Source organism: Odocoileus virginianus, chromosome 7 (genome assembly GCF_023699985.2).
Source record: "Odocoileus virginianus isolate 20LAN1187 ecotype Illinois chromosome 7, Ovbor_1.2, whole genome shotgun sequence".
In the NCBI taxonomy this organism is placed as follows: Eukaryota; Metazoa; Chordata; class Mammalia; order Artiodactyla; family Cervidae; genus Odocoileus; species Odocoileus virginianus.
In genome coordinates, this window is record NC_069680.1 from 33370907 (window position 1) to 33391791 (window position 20885).

Below are 20885 nucleotides of genomic sequence, written 5' to 3' on the forward strand. Positions count from 1 at the left end.
TGTCTCAGAAAGCGGTGGCTGCAGAAGTCCTTCTGTCTGGGGCAGAAGTGCCCCGGCTGCTCCCACGCCTCCTCTGAGGACGGGGGTGGGGAGCGGGCAGCGTGGGCACCACAGTGGAGGCCCTTGGTGCCCAAGAAGCACAGCAGCAGCCTCTGCCTCCCGGACGCCTGGACGCTGCGGGGGAGCACCCTCTCCCTCTTGGAGGTGAGAGGAAGCCGGGGGTGTTCCAAGCGCCAGGCTTCTCCAGAGCGTCCCTCAGAGCCTCAGCACCTCCTCCCCTGGTTCTCAGCTGCCTGGCCGACGCGTGGTGTAGGGGCCCTGTGGGAAGGGCAGGGAGGGCCCCCACAGGGGGCTTCCCGAATTGACCTGGCCCTCGTGACCCTCACGCTGTTCGCCCAAGTGGGGAGGGGTCCGAGCTGGAGGCCCCAGAGGCCGTGAGGTCACAGCCTGCCTTGGGACTTCAGGGTTGAGGGCTGCTTGCTGGGACTGACACGGGGCTGTGGGTGCGCGAGGAAGCCTGCAGGACTGAGCCGTGGAAGGAGCTGTTCTTGGGGACAAGCAGGCAGGCCCGTGAGGGAGGCCCAGGCTCAGCTCTGACTCCTGGACGGCGCAGCGGGGCCTCAGTGGGAGGCTGTGTGCAGAGGTAGGCAGTCCAGGGCCCCGCATGGCGTGACCACTCCCTGGGGCACGTTGCTGGGAGGACCCAGCCAGTGCACTCGCTGTGCCCCCAGCCCCGCGGGAGGTGACTGCACAGCCTCGGTGCCCTCCCACCGCCCCGGAGGCTGGAAGCTGCAGGCCTTGGGCCTTGGGTATGGCTCCCTGAGGCCCGCTCCTGGCCCCTCGACACCAGGTCCTCGTGCAAGGTGGGTGGGGGCGGCAGGACTCCATGGGGTCTCCTTCAGAAGGACACTGACCCCAGCCTGGGGGCTCCACCGGTGACCTCGTCACTTCCCCAAAGCCCCACCCCCTTAGACCATCACCTTGGGGTTAGGATCTCAGCACAGGAGGTCAGGGAGGGCACAGACATCCAGCCTCCCATGCCTATGGATTCGTGAGCCACAGGGGACTGGAAGGTGTGGCCACCGTGAGCCCTAGCCCTTTTGGAGCCAGATGTCCTGTGGATGTCCCCAGAGGCCCTGAGTGGGCACCGCAGAGGGCAGACCCCCAGGGTGTGCTGGAGCAGGGTCCCAGTCACTGGGGTTCGGTGGAGACCCCAAGGCAGGCCGCAGAGTGGGAGGGGCTCAGGGCCCCCCCGGGAGGCTGGGTCCTCAGGACGGGTTAGGGGCGCCTGTGACTTCCTCTGGTGGGTCCCGAGTTGGGAGGGTAAGGGTGACCGTCACTGACTGCACCCTGGCAGGTTTCAGTGGTTGGTGGCTTCCCGGGCTGGCTGCGGCCTTCTGTATCCGCGGTTCCACCTCTGCAGAGGGTCGGCCGTGGTCCCTCTTCTGAGTCAGCTCGTCCGTCTCCACCTCCTGCAGCCTAAGGGCGGTTTTCTTCTCAGGGACCAGAGGCAGATCCGGGGAGGCACACATGGCTTCCTGCGCTGGGGAGGAAGGCGTGGCCCCGGCCATCCCCCCGCTGAGGCCCAGCGATCAGTTCCACCTGTTTGTGAGCTACAGCAGCGTGGACGCCGTGTGGACCCACGGGCTCACTGGCCGCCTGGAGGCCGAGCTCCCGGGGCTGAGGGTGTGCCTGCACGAGCGGGACTTCACGCCCGGCAGGAACGTGCTGGAGAACATGGCGGGCTGCATCCAGCAGAGCCAGAAGGTGCTGCTGGTGCTGAGCGAGGACTTCGTGCAAAGCCGCTGGTGCCTGCTGGAGGCCGACCTGTCCCTCGTGGGCTCCTGCCTGGAGAGGAAGCCGGTCCTCCCCGTCCTGCTGCGGCCCTGCCGGGTCCCGCTGCACCTCAGCCACCTGACCTACCTGGAGGCCACGGACGGCCGCTTCTACCAGAAGCTGGTGCAGCTCCTGTGCACCCCCAACCAGCGCCTGGCGCGCCCCCTGGCCCTGCGCTCGGCCCCCGCCCTCTACAGCGGGAAGGCCCTGCTGACTCTGGACTGCATCAACAGGGACAGCCTGCCCTCGTGGAAGGTGGGCAGCTTCAGCACGCTGGCCGTGCCGGACCCCCTGAAGGAGGTGCTGGAGGACCCCGAGCTGTACAAGCGAGCCGTGGGCATCCTGAATGGCGTGCGCTCACCCCACTGCCTCCTGCGTTATCTGGGCTGCAGGGTCCTCCTTGCCATAGTCCTGCTTCTCCTCTCCGTGGTCTTGCTGTTCTTACCCGTCATCTTTGGGGCCCGGCAAAAGCAGCCATTTCAGCGGTTCCTCGTGATCAGCGCCAGTGTATTTTTCGGCCCCTTTTTCATGATCTTAAGCATCAACACCCTGTGCTGGTTCCGAAGGTCTTCCAAGAGGACCCTGCGGGAGCTGGCGTGCCGCGTCGGGGAGGCCAACCTGCTGCTGGCGCCGCACTCGGTGCTCATGGGCTGCGAGACCAAGAACAAGCTCTACTTCGTGTACGTGCTGCTGGGCGACTGCAAGCGGGCCTTCCTGGGCACCCCCGAGGGCGAGGCCGCGTTCCAGGAGGCCATCCTGCGGTTCGCCTCCAGCTACGCCTGCTGCCTCGCCCACGGGCACTTCCCCCAGTGGGAGGAGGCCGCGGGGGGCTCTGGCCACCTGGAGGTGGGCCTGTGCTTCTGCCAGTTCGTGTCTCTGCAGCTGAGGAGACTCGGGGGGCAGGGGGGGCAAGTTGAACCCTGTGTGACGGTCTGAAGGCAGAGGCAGGGCCCCTTGCTGGACACCCGGCCGCACCTGGGGGGCCCTGCGGACTGGGCTTCCCTGAGCCCGGGGGGCGCACACAGGCTTCCCTGAGCCCCGGGGGCCGCACACAGGCCTCTCCCACGGTCCGCTGTGCGCCCCGCCCAGTCAGACCCAACTGACTGCACACTTCCCTCCAGCTGCCCCAGCTCCTGCACTGCGGACCTGCCGCCGGCAGAGGGCGTGTCTGGGGCCGCCGCGCCCCGTCCTGAGAGGAGGTGTTCTCAGAGGGCTGGTGTCTCCCGAGCACACTGACCCCGGAAGCGAGCTTCCTTTCCGCGGAACCAGTTCCTCCCCGGGAGAGTAGCCTGGGCGTGGGGACAGCAGGGCGGCACCTGAGGGCCCTGGATGAACGGCGAGGCCCCATCGCTCTGCAAACACCAAGCGAGCGGGACTCTGGCTGGGGCCCCCGAGGTTCCTATACACCAGGGCAGGACCGCGGATATGTGCAGTGGATCTCGGTCTCTGCCCTGGCCTTAGCTTACCGATCTGCAGGTGAGCAGCTGGCATCCAAGTCCAGTGCTGGGCAACTGCTCCTGCCCTCCTCGGGGAGCCCGCGGTCCAGGGCCGGGTGCGGTGATGGCGAAGGCTCGGCTAAGCCCCGCGTGGTATTGCAGCCCCGCAGCCACTCTGACTGGGCAGCCTTGCAGTCGGTCAAGCACAGCCCGGGACAGCAGCCCCAGAGTCGCAGGCAAATGCAGCGCCTCAAGGGGCCTGCCCAGCCGCCCCTGAGCCCCTGCGCCCTCCCTCCCAGGCCTGCCGGGCACCCCTTTGATGAGGCCTCCAGAGTCGACCTGCCCCCCCCCCAACCCAGCCCAGGCCGGGGACCCCGAGGCACTACCCCCAACCGGCACTCAAGCCGGTGCTCCCGTCCCGCCCGCCCGCCCCTGCAGGGACACGCCTCCCTGTCTCATCGTCCCCTGTGGTCTGTCGAACTGCAAGGCAGCTCTGAGGCTTCACGGGTCACCTCGGTCCTAGAGCCGGGGTGGCACAAACAGGGTCCCCCAGCGGGAACTGGCCAGTGTGCGAGGCCCCCGAAGAGGAGGCTCTGGGCCAGGGGCAGCGTGAGCACAGGCGCCGGGCAGGGGGGGCCTTGACCTCGGGGGCCCCGTGATGGGCTCCAACACAGCCTCTCTGCGGCCCGCGGGACCTGGACCCCCTGCACGTTAAGGGTTGGGGCTAATGGAGCAGCGTGGCCAGGACGTGGCGATGGACGCTACCCAGGGGGTCATGTCCTGTGAGCCCCGAGCGTGCCGAATGGCCTTGGTGCCAGAACATTCCAGGGGGACAGCGGTGAAGCAGCTGGACACTGCCCCCACCTCCCCAGGGGTCCCAGCACCTGGCCTCTGAGATGCCCAAGACAAGGGTGCCACTTGGGCCTCATGTGGAGAAGCAACCTCAAGGAGCAGTGGGGACTCCTGCTGCCTTCCCAGGGACCACCCCCCCACCACCACCGACTCCACTGGGTCCTCTGTCCCTGGCAAAGTCTCAACTCGTGTCCATCACACCGGCTCCAGGCCAGAACTGCTTCCCAGATTGCACAGGTGGCACCCGCAGGCCACACTGGCCGCACCTGACCAGCCCTAGTGTCCACTCAGCGCCCAGGGCATCTGTGCCAGAGAGCACGAGCCCCAGGTGCAGAGCTGGGCAAGCGGTTGCCCATTTGTGCCAGACTCCTGAAGACAGCACGGGGGGCTGGGGCTGGGGGCAGGGGTCCAAGGCCCTGCTGTGGGCACACGCGCACACATATGTGTGTGCACCCACAGGTATGCATGCCTGTGGCCCCATGGCTCCTGATGACAGCAGCATTTCTGCCCTGCAGTGCCAAGCCATGGCAGATAGGCAAAAAGAAGGGCAGTCTGTCACTTCAAAGGGCTGAGATCTTTCATCATGAAATAGCACATCTGTGCAACAAGAAAGGGAAAATGTTCAAACGATCCATTCCACGGAACTGTCTCTCACAGGGCGTGTAGGAAATCCCAGCCACTTTTGGACCACGTGTGGGGCAGGCAGGCCCTGCCATAACCAGCCCTGGAGGCTCTATGGGGCTCTTGGGAGTTGGCCCCTGCCGCCCCCACCGCCCCGTTCCTGTGCAGATTTCACCATTGGGGCTGGGCAGCATCAGGTGTAGGGGTGCTAGACCTGGAGGAGTGGTCCCCTGAGAGTGCCCCTGGTTTCCAGGGTGTTGGGGGCCCCCAGGGTGGTCGACCTCCAACACAGCCCCCCAATCCAGGGCTGCGTGACCCAGGCCTGCTGCTCCAGGATAGCAGGACCCCCGCCCCCCATCTCCGCAGCCTGGATCCAGGGCTGCCCAGGGTCACACTGCCTGCTCTGGCCTCTCAGCCTCACCACCTAGCATCGCCAGTGGCTAGAGGGTGTGGGGCACCCGGGAGTGGGGTCTTCACGGTGGAAGCAAGAGGTGAGGACCCCCACTCTGGGCAGGTGAGGGGTCTTTGTGGGCAGATGCCCTGGGAAGCGCTTCCGCTGGGCCTGGGGCTAGCGCTCAGTGCAGAGACAGGCAGGGGGGGCGCTGAGGCTTTGCCCAGTGCTGGGAGCCCCTCACAAGGCTGCTGGTCACCCGGCCGGCATGCCACCTGCTGGTGTGCACCCCACAGACTCTGCAGAGACACCCACCTTGGCCCCAAGGTTTCCCATGGGACAAGAGAGGAAGGCATCCAGGGTAAGGTGGCCACGTCCTGAGAGACCCTCATCCCAGCTCAGGCCTGGATTCAGCAGGTGTGAGCTGGGACTCTGAGTGATCAGGTCCCTGGGCCCCATAGGACCCTCCAGGGCCTTTTAAGACCCCTGATATTCCCCAAGGTTTTCTAGGCCCCTCCACTGACCCTCCACCTGGCTGGATTCTGCCCTGTAGGTCAGGTGAGCTTTACCAGGGATGGTTGGGATGAACCAGAGCTGTCCTTGCCATAGTTTTCCCCCAAGGGGACAGGGAGGTGAGATTTGGCCTGAGGTCAGCAGAGGGCTGTCCTGCACCTGCTCTGGGTGTCCTGGGCACTGTGTCGAGGCCGTGAACCGGGGTCCTCTCCCCAGAGGTCCATCCCAGGGGGGAGCCTTGGGTGGGGCCTGGAGGCAACAGGTGAAGCTGGGACAGAGAGTGAGGGCAGGTCCCAGCTGCCTCGTCTAGACCGTCCCCATGGGTCTCAGGGTCCAGCCGTAGCTGAGAGATGTCTTGGCCAAGGAGACAGCTGGGCTGCCTGGTGCTGCGGGTGCCCACACAGGTGACTGGGCTGCTGTGAGGACGAGCAGCAGCGGAGGTGGGCTGCAAAAGGCACCCTGGAGCTGGGAGCTGGCAAGGTGACCCCAGGGGCCTGGGAAGCCTGGCTCCAGAGCGAGTGGCCCACGTGCTTGTCGGACCCTGCCCCAGCACCCCAATGTGGGGGGCTTGCCCGGGTCCTAGTTTTACAGACAAGAAAACTGAGTTTCGGGGGGCTGGCCCCAGAGACTGCGCAGCTCCACATCCCCATGGCAGGGCTGCAGCCAACTCCTGCTGCTGGCCCTGGTCCCTGCCCCGGGGTCCCGGCTGCTGGGTGAGTGGCAGGAAACCTGAGGGGGGAATATCCCACCTGCGGATGCGGCCACCAGCCTGCAGGTTTGGGAGGCCAATTCTGAGGGGAGTCCCCGTCCAACACCCCAGGCTGGCTGCCCCCTCTGCCGACCCCCACCCTCTGCCCCAGCTGGGGAAGGACGGGGGTGGGGTGTGTGTGTGTGTGTGTGTAGGGAGCTGCATCGTGTGTGTGTGTGGGTGTGTGTGTGTGTAGGGAGCTGCGTCGTGGACACCTGGGGGGAGGTGGGAGTGCGTGTGCACTGTTGGCATGTGAGCGTGTGCCTGTGTACATGTGATAGTGTACCCTTGGGTTCTGCATCCGAGGATTCAAGCAACTGCCCATCAGAAATACTAAAGAAAAAAAATTCCAGAACGTTCCAAAGAGCAAAACTTGAATTTGTCAAGCTGGCAACTATCTACATAGTATTCACATGGTATTAGGTATTATAAGTAATCTAGAGATGATTTAAAGTAAGCGGGGGTGGGGGGGAATGTGTGTAGATTACATGCCAGTATTACACCATTTTCGATAAAGGACTTGAGCATCCCTGGATTTTGGTATCCACAGACTTCACTATCTGTAGGGGGGTCCTGGAACCAATCCCTGAAGTACCAAGGGACGACTGTATGTGTGCATGAGTACGTGCACACGTGTGCAGACAAGACCCTTGAACGGTCACTACCACATCGTAGCGCAGGGAGGCAGGGCAGAGGGGTGAGTCCTGGCTGCCTTGTTCTACTGCAGGGTCTGCACTGCGGGCTGGACCTACTGCAGGGTCCCCGGCAGGCCACCTGGATCCGGCTCCCAGCCCACACCCTGACGCTGGCCCGAACCCACGGCCCTCTTGGTCTGAGTCCATCTTGGAAGCATCTCCCGGAGCCAGCAGGGTGCTGCCTGCCCCCTCGGGTGAGCCCGGTGGGCTGAGGGAGCCCGCAGGATGTGCGGGGAGGGTGGAGCCCTGCTGTGTGTCTCTCTCCGTGTAGGTGCACCCAAGGGGGTGAGGGAAGCATCAAGATGTTTGCTATTGAAAACCCAGGAGGGCCTTAAGAGGATGTAGCACAGGTGAATTGTTTTAATTTGAAATGGTTTGAATTTAATCTCAACAACCTTGGGTTTTAATTCTAGGAGGTGAGGGAGTTTCAGTTTAAGATCTGACTCTGACCTAGTGGTGGTGTTGGGCGGTGTCCTGAGAAGCAGGATGTTAAAACGTTCTGAAGATTCCTGGGGTTTGAAACCCTTAGGAAATCTAATTAAGAAGTTTGTCTCCTTGGGGAAATGTCTTATAAAGTTCAGAGGGATTAAATATACTAAATGGATAAGACAATAAAGAAGGCTGAACGCCAAAGAATTGATGCTTTTGAACTGTGGTATTGGAGGACTCTTGAGAGTCCCTTGGACTGCAAGGAGATCCAACCAGTCCATCCTACAGGAAATCAGTCCTGAACATTCACTGGAAGGACTGATGCTGAAGCTGAAGCTCCAATACTGTGTGGCCTTCTGATGCGAAGAGCTGACTCACTGGAAAAGACCCTGATGCTGGGAAAGATTGAAGGCAGGAGGAGAAGGGGACGACAGAAGATGAGATGGTTGGATGGTATCACCGACTCAATGGACATGAATTTGAGCCAGCTCTAGGAGGTGGTGATGGACAGGGAAGCCTGCCCGGCTGCAATTCTTGGGGTCATAGTCGGACACAACTTAGCGACTGAACAATAACAATGACATATTAACTCAGGAATAAGTGAGGGCAAATACAAAGGTTACTAGATTAATACATGTTTTTAAGTTGAGCTTTAAAACGTTTTTTCCAAAGAAAAGCCGGGTAAACGGGACACGAGGAAGGAGGGCGCCCAAATGGGGTGCGGGCCACAAAGCGGGAGCGCGCCCGAATTGGGGGGGGGGTGGCGGCAGGAAAAAGGCCGAGGACGGAGGATACTCAGGGGACCAGGTGGATGCGAATCTTTACTCAGAGAAAAGCGACAGAGCTACAGGCTCACGCGGGGCAGGAGGGGCGGCAGCAGTGGGGCCTGGGAGCAGGGGCGCGACCACAGCGGCCACAGCGGGGGCGGCTTCGGCGAGGGCGGCCACAGGTGCGCGCGGCGTGGGGCGCTGCGGAGACAGACCGAGGAGGGGTGAGGGCGCGCCGCGCACGGCGGGCGCAAGAGCAGCCCATCGCCCACCTGCGGGCGGGGACCGCGAGGCTGAGCTCCGTCCTCCCGCCTCCTGGTCACCTGACGCTGCGCCCCGCCCCGCCCACATCCCCCCGCCCCGCCCCATACCCTCCATCGCCGCACCTCCCCTCGCCCCGCCCCGCCCACATTCCCCTCCCCCACCCACGCCCCCACCCCATTCCATCCCGCCCACGCCCTGTCCCTGCCCCGGGCCCCAGCCTCGCGGGCGGTCCCGGGGGTTGCCAAGGGCGGAGAGCACCCCTGCGTAAGCCTCTAGCAGACTGGGCCGGCGTCCCCCAGGGCCTCGTTCCCTATCTGGGGGCACACATACCCGGAGGGGCTGCGACTCAGAGGCCCTCACTGAGGGGCTGGGGGCGGCGTGCTCCCCGCCACCTTCTGCGCAGCCTCCTTCTCTCCCCGCAGCGCGGCGTCCCCGGGAGGCTTCCCGGAGGGCTTCCCGGTGGGCTTCCTGGAGGGCTCGGTGACCGCCGCCGCGGCCGCCGCGCGGGCTTGCGCCCTGGACGCCTTCCGGGGCGCCTCCTTGAAGGCGTGGTAGCTCGCGGACAGCCAGGGCGTCTCCGTGCCGTGCTTGCGGCCCACCGGGTAGGCGCCGATGGCCGCCAGGAGGCTGCGGTGGTGCTCGGGGTCTAGCTCGGTGTAGTACATCTCCAGGGTCAGCGGAGTGCAGATCTTGTGCTGCGGGAAGGGCAGGTCAAGGGCGCGAGCCGGGCGCCGTGAGGGGCGGGAGCGGTGGCAAGCGCCGCGCCCCTGGGCTCGGGCGGCCAGGTCGGCCGGGATGCGGGAGGCATGTTCCAGGGCCACCCGCGGGTGGGCGGTCACCTTCTGCTTTTGAGCAGTTCGATAATACTGGAGGCAGGGCCCCTAAATGCATTTGTTTCTGCCGTAACTTCAAGTCACCAAGAGGCGGCCTCCGATTCAGAACTGAAGGCGCCACCGGGAGCCAGCCCCGCACAGAAGGCAGGCTACTGACCCGCCCGCATCCCGCGGGTCCCCAGGGTGTCCCAGCGAGTGCAGGGCGTGCAGCCTGGTGCAGCTCTGGACGTACAGTGAGGATTGGTGGCCACTGTGGGGTGCGCTTTCACCTCGGAAACCACGGGGAAAGGGGAAGGATTTAACTACTGTAAACTTAAGAGTCTCTGAAAGAAATACACTGAAAATGATTTTTTTTAAAAATTTCATAAGGAAAGCTGAGAGAGGAAAACAAGGAAGGGGAACCCCTGCCAAGCGCGGAAAACTCACCATGGCCACCTCCTTCCTAAGGCTTCACTGTTTAGATTACAAGGAGAGAAAATTTCTTGCTAAAGCCCCTTTTCTTTGGATTTTTCTAAAGGCAAAACTTGACTATTCCTGGGAGGTGATGTTCCCACAGAGCTAGAAACACCCATTGCCCTCCTGTCTGCAGGGGGTGGATACTCAGGGCAGTGGTGGAGAGGCCAGTCCTTCCCCTGGACTCCCTGTGGGACCCTCGCTGGCACACTCCCTGGGGGGCTCCACAGTCCTTCCCAACCCCGGTGCCCAGAGTGCTGGCCTTACCCGAAGCAGGAAGCCGTCGGGGCAGCTGAACTGGTCGTACCAGATGGCCTTGTACATGATCAGGAGGCAGCCCATGAGCGCCATGGTGAAGGCGATCATCCGGCCTGTGGGCATCTGGGAGTGGACAGGTTGGAGGGAGAAGGGAGGGTGAGGCTGGGCTGGGGTCGGGGGTGGGGGGGGGCAGTGACCTCTCAGAGAGGAGGGGAGAGGAGGTGCAGATCTGTCACTGAAACATGAAAGGCTCCAGAGATCACTCATGAGTCTGAGCGAACTCCAGGAGATGGTGGAGGACAGAGGAGCCAGGCGGGCTCCGGTCCTCAGGGCCACAAAGAGTCCAACCCGACTTAGTGACCTAACAACAGATTATAAAAGCTGTCAGTAGTAAAGAGCTAGAAACACATTTGCCAGATACACAGCAGGAAAAGTGACTCTGCATCGTATGTGGGAAACCTGGGAGTCCTGGAGGAAGAGACACAGAGGACCCCCTGGGGAGGGTCCCGGGCGGGAGCAGGCAGCACGTCTCAGGGCAGGAGCTCCTCGGAGGGCAGTGGCTCCCCCCGGCTTTATGGTGCTGCCCAGGCCTGAGCCCCCACCTCTGATGGGGTGGTCAGCAGGACGCTGACCAAGGAGCCCTGGCCCACCCACCCAGCGCAGAGTCTGGGTGCCTGCAGCTGGCAGCACCTGTCTGCCCCTTGCCCTGACCCCCAGGGACAGGCCGGGCGCTTACCCTGCTGCGCACATCCTCCGGGCCGCCGCTCAGCTTCTGGCCCTCCAGGTCGGAGAACTTTGTCGACTGGTCCCCGGAGGACAGCTGGTATTCCGTCTGCGTCTTAATGACCACCTGTGGGAAGGGATGATGCAGGAAGGCCCAGAACTAGGGTGGCTGGGAGGGAGGGGGCCAGAGGTCAGCGGGCCTGCAGTGTGGGTGCTAGAGGCAGGGCTCTAGGGGCTACCAGCTGAGGCCAAAGAGAGGGAGGTGCTGGAAGTCTGCTGGGGCTGAGGCAGCCCAGGACCTGGACAGACCATGGACAGAGCCCATTCAAGGAAAGGGCAGTTCTGGGTGCTAGGGGAGCTAACCAGGTCGCGGGCTCAGCCCGGCCCTTCCTCTGCTGGGCGCGCTGTCTTGGAGGAGGCCACACCTAAAGGACAGACATCCCACTGTCCTTTATTTCAAGGGCAGGCTGGGAAGGGCCCCTCACCTGGTCAGCGAACGATGGCTGGAGCTGGCTGACATCCAGGGGGCTGATCAGAGGGACGCTGTCCATGGTACCCCCATCCCCAGAGCCTGTCTTTCCGGAGAAGCTGCAGTTCAGCTTCACCATGGTGGACGGCGCTCCTTGTCCTGTCCAGAGGCAGACACAGAGTCACTGGCCACCTAACAGATGCCCACATCAGCTGGACATTGAGAGGGCCCAGGTTATCCCTGATGCTCCTCACACCAGAGCTGGGACAGGCCGCGGGCGACCAGGCCAACCTCCTCAGGACAAACCGGGTGAGTCCAGCCACAAGACTGTAGTCCCTTCCTGCCCAGCGGACCCCCTCTGAGCCTCACAGCCATGCAGGTGGTAATGCCTCTGACTGGTGACTGCCCAGACACGCACACTGCAGTCTTCCACTGGCCCACGGCTCCAGGAGACATTCTAAGAGTAGCAACCAATGGAAAGCAATCCCAGACAGAAGCCTGGTGAGTCAGGTGGCGAGACGTAGCAAATAAAAGTACAGGACACCAGGTCAGATCTGAATTTCAGATGAGCAGCGGATGCTTTTGCTTTTCGTAGCATATTCATGTAATATGCAGTACAGGACACACTTATACTAAAAAGTTATTCGTTGTCTTTCTGAAATTCAAATTTAACTGAGCATCCTCTATTTTATCTGGCAACCCTACTGGAGATGCAGGAAGTAACAAAGAGCTACAGAAAGAGGCTGCTGGTGAATAAACCCAAGCTCTATCTACACAGAGCATGGGAGTCACAGGGTACATGGGAGTGGACCATCTGGGGAGCTGGGACTCCCAAAAGGAGCAGGTGGGGGGCGTGGCAGAGAGGATAAGAGGGCAAACTCCCCTGAGGAGGTCAAGACAGTTCCACCTCTAGGCTGACCGCTAAGAGAAAAGGAACACAACAAATGACTTCCAACTGAAAAAAGAGAAACACAAAAACATACTCTGTCAATCAAAGAAGAAAGAGATGGTCCCATGTCCACTAAAAATTAAATTTGTTTTAAAATTTTCTGACACACAACACCAGGCACAAGGAGCATCACTCCTGAATTCTTCCAATCACTTTAGGAGGAAATAATGCAAATTTCATATGGAACTCATTCAGAGGAAACAAGGGCACCCACTCCAGCTTGTGAGGCCAACAACCTTGATCTCAGCATTTGGCAACGACATGAGAGAGGAGACTGAAGGCTGTGCCACCCACCAATGCCATTTCCAAGGTCCCACATAAAATGCAAGCACCGGGGATCTGGTAAGACATACAAAGGCTGGGTGTATTATGGAATTTAGCACCTGAAAAGCAATCAATAATTTCACCACATGAACAGAATAAAAAAGAAAATTCATCTGATCAATTTCAACAGTAGCTGAAAAAGTATTTGATAAGATTCAACATTTGTTTACTATTTTTAAAAAATCTATTGGAATTCCCTGTGGTCCAGTGGTTAGGGACTTTGTGCTCTCACTGACCTGGGTTCAATTCCTGGTCGGGGAACTAAGAGCCCTAAGATCCCACAAGCAGTGTGGGGAAAAAAAAGTCTATTAGCACACTACCAGGAAAAGAAAACTTCCTTAATCTGATCAAGATTATTCACAAAAACCCTACAGCAAACCTTACTGAATGTGATCAGAGAAAGCTCTGCTTTTAAAATTGAGTTGGGGACTTCTCTGGATCACTGGTTGCGTCCAGTGGTTAAGATGCCATGCTTCCATGGCAGGAATCCAATTTCTGGTCAGGAAACAAAGCAGCCAAAAAACAAAACAAGATTAAAAAAAATTGGGAGGGAGATACAAGGCCCTTTATTATCAGTTATATAAATCATGCTGGTAGAAGTCCTATCCAAGCAGTAGGGTAGGAAAAAGAAATAAGAAGTACAAGGCCTGGAGGAGACTAGGTAATACTCTCATTAGTCACAGAAAAAGCATCTTGTGTGTGTAGAAAATCCAAAAGAATCTGCAGGAAAGTTATACGGATTAAAAGTGAGTTGAGCAGAGTTGATGAGTTTAAGATATTCAGAAATCAATTTTGTTTTTATATATCAGTGACAAAAAAAATTAGAATATGACTTGTTGAAAGATTCCATTGAAACAGTATCAGAAATAATTAGGTGTTCACGAGTAGGTATAAGAAGGCATTAGAAGGACCTCCCTGTGGAAAAACAGAGGAAACCTTCATCAAAATATTATTGACTAGGACCAAATAACTCCTAAATTCCTTAAATGGGAAAGACATGGACATGGATTTTGGAAGGTTCCATGTTTAAAAATGTCATTTCCCCTCAAAGTGTATAGAGTCAATAAATCCGAATCAAAAGTCCAAGATGAGTTTTTGTGTGTGTGAATTCGACAAGCTTTGTGATTTTATATGGAAGGCAGAGGGACAAAGACACTCATGGCATCTTGGGAAGGACCGACGGGGTCTGGTCTGCCGGGCGCCCAGCTCATCACGCGGCTGTGTGGTGTCGCTGCATGGTACATGAAGGCCCGCAGACACATCCCACACACGGGTCAGCAGGTGTCCCTGCAACGCAAGGCCACAGCCACCTTTCAATAAACAGTGTCCGCGTGGCAAATGGTGGACCCAAGCCCCACCTGGCAACCACAGAAAATCTACTCCAGGTGGAAGAGCCAAGATGGAAAAGCATCATGGAGATAATTCAGAATACTTGCCTGGTCTTAGGGAGGGAAAGTCCTTCAGTGTCACAAATAAGCACTAACCACAAAAGGAAATATCGATAATAGAACTACATTAAAATTAAGAGCAGAGGATAAGATGGCTGGATGGCATCACTGACTCAATGGACATGAGTTTGAGTAAACTCTGGGAGTTGGTGATGGACAGGGAGGCCTGGCGTGCTACAGTCCATGGGGTCGCAAACAGTTGGACACAACTGAGCAACTGAACTGAACTGAAAATTAAGAGCTCCTTATAACAAACTTATAGTTACCAAACTTGCTTATAGCAGGGGTAGGGGGAGATAAATTAGGAGTTTGGGATTAACATATACACTACTATCTATAAACTTTGGCCACCTGATGCAAAGAACTGACTCATTGGAGAAGACCCTGATGCTGGGAAAGATTGAAGGTAGGAGGAGAAGGGGACGAAAGAGGATGAGATGGTTGGATGGCATCACCAACTTGATGGACATGAGATTGAGCAAGCGCCAGGAGTTGGTGATGGACAGGGAAGCCTGGCGTGCTGCAGTCCATGGGGTCGCAGAGAGTCGGACACGACTGAGTGACTGAACTGAACTGATACATAAACTAGGTAAACAACAAGGGGGCTTCCCTGGTGACTCAGTGGTAAAGAATCCATTTGCAAGGATGCAGGAGACGTGGGTTTGATCCCTGGGTTGGGAAGGTTCCCCCAGAGGAGGGCATGGCAACCCACTCCAGTATTCTAGCCTGAAGAATCCCACAGACAGAGGAGCCTGGTTGGCTAAGTCCATAGGGTCTCAAAGAGTCAGACACAACTGAAGTGACTGAGTATGCATGCATGCAAACAACAAGGACCTACTGTATAGCACAGGGAACTCGACTCAATATCTTGTAATAACCTATAATGGAAAAGAATCCAAACAAGAATAGATACATGTGTGTGTATCACTTTGCTGGACACCAGAAACTAAGACAACACCGTAGATTAACTACAGAGAGCTCTGCCCGTCAGAACACCGCCTTCAGGGATGGAGAGAGACTGCGACCGGGAGCAGACATCTCCAGCTCCTCAAGTGAGCAAAGGCTTGTTTGTCCAACGGCAAGATGAGTCCAAGTCCTTACTCTGGGCACATGTGAATGTGACCTTATCTTGGAAACAGGGTCTCTGCAGATCTAATCAAGTTCAGATGAGCTCATACTGGGTTACGGTGGACCCTGATCCAGTGACTGGTGTCCTTACAAGCAGGGGGAAGTCTGGACACAGACACGCAGGGAGGAGGCCATGTGAAGATGGAGGCAGCTATTGGAGGGAGGCGGCCACAAGCCAAGAGACCCCTGGGGTTCCCGGGGGGCTGGACGAGACAGGGGCGCCTCCCCTGGAGCCTGAGAGGGAGCTCCACCTTGCCAACACCTTGACGTCTGCTTCTAGAGCTGTGAAAGGGAGTGCCGGGCTGTGGTGATTTGTTACAGCAGTCCAAGGAAGCCAGTAAGCCTCAGACATCCAAAATACAGAGAGCGTCTCAACGCGGTCAAGAAACACAGGTAACCCAAGAGAAAAATGCACAAAGGAGTATTTCAGAGGGCCCTGAACGCTGAAGCAATGCTCTGTCTAGGGTGCTGGCTCTGTGCCGGGCCTCCCTCCTGGGCGCACACCCATCAGGACACCCCTAGCCGCAGGACGGCCTGTAAATAGAGCGTTCCTGCGACAGAGTGAAGGGAAGGACCTGTGCAACCTGCAGAACAGCCCTGAGTCACAGAAGAGCGTTGGCCGAAAGGGGCCAAGCACTAAGGAAGGTCGGAGAATAAGCAAGCCACCGCCTTGTTCAGGAACCCATCTGCGCTCAGGAGCTCACGGGCGCAGCTCGCTCCTGGGGCCAGCGGGCGTGTCCTGTCTTCACTGGGATGCTGGATGCCTGGGGGTCACTTACGATCATTAGGCTGCACCTTTGTTTCACACCCTCTTCTGAGTTCGTTATGTTTCACAACAGAAAAAGTTAAACAAAACCAGGGGACAGCGGGCTGGTGCAGAGGTGCCCACACCATGCCCTCCTCGAGGACTGGGCCCCGGGTTGCCGTAAAGGATGGATTGACGACTGGCTGTCCCCTCCGCACAAGGACCCTTTGGAGGGGAAGGGTACAACCAAGGGCCGCTGTCCACCCTGAACTCTGAACGTGGCCTCTCCCTCACCACTGTCGGGGCGCATCCCACAAAGACTGCTCGGCCTCGGAAGCCCACACTTGTGTCCTGCGTGACCCTTCTTGGTAACAGCACCATCAGCGCCCGTGCCTGCCCGGCCACAGGCGTCGGCTCTCACCCGGCCGTCCAGGCCCTGCTGTGGGCTCTGGTGCTGGGGGACTGGCAGGAACGAAGTGGCGGAGCCCCTGCTGGCGGCAGACAGACAGACCTGCAGAGTGGCATGTGGGACGCACTGGACGGGAGGCTGGGGCCGCCACTGTGGGGTGGGCGAGCCCCTGGCCCAGACTGGGAGAGGGGTCGCCCCATTGTGGACTCCCCAGGCGCTGGAAGAGGACGTATTTCTTAGGGTCTTGAAACAGGGCCCTTCCCTGAGCGCCTTGCCCAAGCCTGTACAGACCAGCAAAGCGCCCCCACTGCCATCCACCCTAGGCAGGGGGTGGGTGCTCTTCTTGATGTGCGTTGAGGTCTGGCCAGGGCTGGCCTGTGGATGACGTGGGGGCACCTGCCGCAGGGGGGCGGGCCATCCGTCAGTCATTCTCCACCAGGACAGCGCTTATGTGACTCCACGCTCCAGGAGGCAGAGACGACCAGGGAGCACCCAGTGCTTAGAGATGAGAAGCGCTGAGAGGGGCGGGAGGGGTGGGGTGGGGGGGGACAACCGGGGCCGGCGGGGGAGGGAGGTGCGAGGGGAGGACAGGGCGCCCAGGGCTTGAGGGGAGCGTGGTGGGGGAGGGAAGGGCAGCATCCAGGGGGGCCGGACTCCGGGCCTTCACGCAGCGGACGGCCCCCGACTCACACCCAGCTCGGCGGTTTAGGAACGGTGGACGGAACCGCAGAGGTGCAGCCCCGACGCCTCGGTAGCCTTGCCCTCTGGGCGGAGGATGGCCAAGGTCTCCCCCTCGCCCCACCAGAGGCCCCTCCCCAGGGGAGATCCGCCCATGGGTTCCCTTTCAGCCAAAGGTAAGCCCCAACTCCTTTGATCAGCGTGACGTCATGTTACATCATTTGGGGTTTCCACGGCAACAGAGACAGGCAGGCCACGTCTTCTCGAAGAAAAGCTTTGGGGATCCATGTACCCTCTGGGCCTGGTCCCAGGCAGAATGCTGGGGTAGGACTGGGCGGCACGTGGGAAGGCCGGGTCCCCAACATTCCTTTCCCAGGTGGAATCAAGTGGACCCTCTGGGCGGGCTGGCTGGGCGCGTTCACGCGACAGGCGGAGCTCTGGGGAGCGGGAGGGGTCTTCCCTCCGCTCCCACCCGCCCCCTCCCTCCACCTTGCGGCGTCACTGTGCCTTCTCCAGCGGATCAGCTGCTCCCCGCTCTCTGTGGCGCGCGTCTCCTCTGTGAGACGTGGGGAGTGGGCCCAGGATGAGCAGGGAGGCCGTGATCGCACTCCGACGGGTGGGTGGGTGGAAGGGCACAGACCCGGAGCTGCCAGCCCCCAGGCAGCTCGGCTGCAGGCCGCGTCACAGACTCGCTCACACGAGCCACCCTGGGATGCTGCGTCACCTGGAGGCGCGCGCCGGTGCGCACCGCGCAGGCACGAGCGTCCTGTGCGCACTGGGCGCGCGTGTGCCGGCGGACCGCGGGAGCTGCGCGCTCTGCTGGAACCCCGCGGAGCCCCTCGCCCGTCCCGGCCCAGGTGCTCTCCCGCCCGCTGGCCTGCAGGCCGGTGGTGGGCTCGGCCGACCATTTAAGTGCTGGGGTCTGCGGGCGCCAGTCCGGCCCCGAGGCCTGGGCGAGGCGGGGCGGGGAGCGGAGCCGGTCTGCACCCGGCTTCGGCGTCCCAAGTAGCCGCCACCTGTGGCCCCCGAGCCTGCGGCAGGTGGTTCAGAGAACTGCCCCTCGGCTTCTTGGCCGCCGCCCTCCTGCCCGCAGCCTGCCTCACCACCGCCACCCCGTGCCGCTGCTGGCGGCTCTTCGTTCCCTGGTCGGTCCGAAGCCCCTCCTGCATCCCCGGCCCCAGACAAAGCTGAACCGGCCTTGGAACCGGCGCCCCCTCCGCACCGCCGGACGCCCGGCTCCCACTGGCTCTCAGACCCGCAGAGGTGGAGCTGGCTGACAGGAGGGGGCTGCAGTCACCAAGCGGGGGAGAGCTGTTGTCCCAGCGGTCCTACCTCCACCCAAGATGCCCCCCTCTAATGAGGCATCCGGCAGCACTTCGGGTCTGTGCCGGACACCCACGACCCTTCCGGAGTGTCCGGGCAGGGACCTGCCTCCGCCCCCGGGGGCTCCCGGATCCTCCCGGAGGCCTGACAACATCCTGCCCTGGGGTCAGCCGGGCCCCCAAGTGGAGGACCCCTGCTCGGCCAGCTGCCTGCGGGCTCGCCGCAGTGCCCGCCCCCGCCCCCCGCACATGCCCCTCGCACACTCGCACTTCATACATGTGCGCACACGCACCTCGCACATCCGTACACACACAGTATTTCTGCGACCCCTGCACACAGATCCCACTCCCCCCCACACACACCACGCATACCTGCGCCACGCACTTGCACACCCCTGCACACACTTGGATCCACACCCCACCCCCAGTTCCTGCTCCACAAGAAACGTAGGAAAGGCTCACAGGCGGCTCCAAGGGGCAGCTGCGCAGGATGCGGCGGCAGGACAAGGATGCGGAGGAAAAGATGCGGTTCCAGACGCTTCGTCGCTGGGGCGGGGCGGGGGAGGGGCCGGGCCCCAGACCGAGGCTGCGGTTGCCCAGGAGACGCAGGCTGGGGGAGGGGGGCGTCTCGATCTGCAGCAGCCGGAACCCGCCCGCGCGTGCCCGTCAGAGCCTGCAGCGCGTCCCCAACCTGTCACAGACTTACACCCACATCCAGCCATGCACACACCTCACATATGAATGCATATGCCTCACACACACATCACACACACGCCGTTTACACACATTGCACACACAAATACCTCAGTCACTCTCACTGCAGGCAGGGTGGGAGGTGGGGTTGGGGGGTGCGGACAGAGACCCTGGCCAGCCTCCTTCCCCCGGGACGTCCAGGCAGTCAGGCACCACCTGGTGGAAGGTGCAAACTTGCCCTCTAGCCTGCTTTGGGCAGCTTGGTTCAGACACAGCTAGTTTGGGCCCCACCTGCCCAGAGGGTCTCCTCCTCAGGTCTCAGTGTCTGAATTCCCTATGCTGTTGGCTTTGCAAGGCAAGCCTGTGGTCCCTGGTGGCTGTTGTGGCCCAGGGACTGCACAGGGCCGACTGTAGAGGGGACGCACCGTCTGGTTGGCTGAGTGAGCCAGTGAGCAAGGACTGTGGTCCCGGGGCCCCCAGCCAGGGTCGGGGTCCCACGTTCAGGCTCACAGCTGCTGAGCAACGAGGGACGCCACTGCTGTGTCAGCCATTCTGCTGTTGACAAGTGCCCCACGGTGTGTGTGCCCTGTTAATCTGCTCAGTCTGGACTCTGGAACACACAGTAGTTCCCAGGTGTGTCCGCTGTTGACAGCGTGGCTGTGGACGTTCTTGGGCTAGTGTTAGTGTGGACTTTCATTTCTCTCGGGCAGGTATCAAGGAGTGGGACTGCTGGGTTGGATGGTAGTTCCCATGAAGCTTTTTAAGAAAAAGTTAACCTTCTTTCAAAAGCGACTGCACACTGCACATCTCTGCCAGGGACACGGGGCGTCTCGGCTCCCGGCTCCCCTCCAGGCCCGGCGCTGTCTCTCCTTTTTATCACGGCCGTCTGTGTTCAGTTGCTAGAAGTAAAAGCGTTAGTTGCTCAGTTGTATCCGACTCCTTGGATCCTGTGGCCTGTAATCATCACTAAGTCCCATAGACTGAGTGCCTTAAACAACGGGACTTGTCTCCTGGTGACTCTGGAGGCTGGATGTCAGACACCGAGGTGCTGGCAGGGCCGGCTTCCTCTGTGGCTTCTCTCCTTGCCTTGCCAGCTTCTCGCTTGTCGTTAGATGGCCTTTCCTCTGTGTGTTGTGTCCTAATCTCAGAATGAGTTAGGGCCCACCCATGTGACTCCATTTTAATTTAATTATCTCTTTAAAGACTATATTTCTGCATACAGTCTCATTCTCAGGTCCTAGGGGGTTAGGGCTTCTACATATGAATTTTGAGAGGACACAGTTTTGCTCATAACACTGACCTCATACCCACCAGGAGGGGGAGTGATGTCTCACTGGAGTCTAGCCTGCATCCTTAATAGTTCATGATGCTAACGACAATAAAAATTAATCAACAGTGGATCTAAGGAAGAAATAGAGAATTTTATTCAAGCTAACCTGAGGCTTATCACTCAGAAAATTCTGAGGGCTGTTCTGCTTGTTAGAACTTGAAGGGACAGCTATATTAATACATTTTCAAGACAAGGGATTGTTCATCGAAATGACACTGACATTTTATGTAAAGTTCACTGAAGACATGCATTCCAGATCTATCAACACATGTGTGAATTGAGAGACTTCCCTGGTGGTCCAGGGGGTAAGAATCCGCCTGCCAATGCACGGGACACAGGTTCAATCCCTGGCCCGGGAAGATGCCACATGCCTCGGAGCAGCCAAGCTCGTCCTCCACAACTACTGAGCCCATGTGTTGCAACTACTGAAGCCCCTACGCCTGGGGCCTGTGCTCCACGAGAGGAGCCGCCGCAGCAGGAAGACTGTGCGCCGCAGTGCGGAGTGGAGCCCCCTCTCTGCAACCAGAGGAAGCCCATGGGCAGCACCAAGACCCGGCACAGGAAAGGTAAA

At 59.8% G+C, this 20885-nt stretch overlaps 2 protein-coding genes across 3 annotated transcripts; one reads left to right on the forward strand and one right to left on the reverse strand.

The window, feature by feature from the left end:
* The first annotated feature begins 121 nt into the window (after positions 1–121).
* Positions 122–7732, forward strand: LOC139036009 (uncharacterized). The gene is made up of 2 exons (XM_070470533.1): positions 122–204; positions 1502–7732. Exon 2 carries the CDS (start codon positions 1531–1533, stop codon positions 2770–2772), a length of 1242 nt encoding a protein of 413 aa, XP_070326634.1. The 5' UTR covers positions 122–204; positions 1502–1530; the 3' UTR covers positions 2773–7732.
* Positions 7733–8140: 408 nt separating this feature from the next.
* CALY (calcyon neuron specific vesicular protein) lies at positions 8141–18863 on the reverse strand. Of its 2 annotated transcripts, none has more exons than XM_070470534.1 (6): positions 18754–18863; positions 11305–11447; positions 10833–10946; positions 10106–10219; positions 8883–9247; positions 8141–8489 (listed from the first exon to the last, which is right to left on the reverse strand). In XM_070470534.1, exons 2-5 carry the CDS (start codon positions 11425–11427, stop codon positions 8909–8911), a joined length of 690 nt encoding a protein of 229 aa, XP_070326635.1. In that variant the 5' UTR covers positions 11428–11447; positions 18754–18863; the 3' UTR covers positions 8141–8489; positions 8883–8908. The 2 variants fall into 2 exon arrangements, with proteins under 2 accessions (XP_070326635.1, XP_070326636.1); XM_070470535.1 differs by lacking the exon at positions 18754–18863 and adding an exon at positions 18664–18682.
* Positions 18864–20885: the final 2022 nt, after the last annotated feature.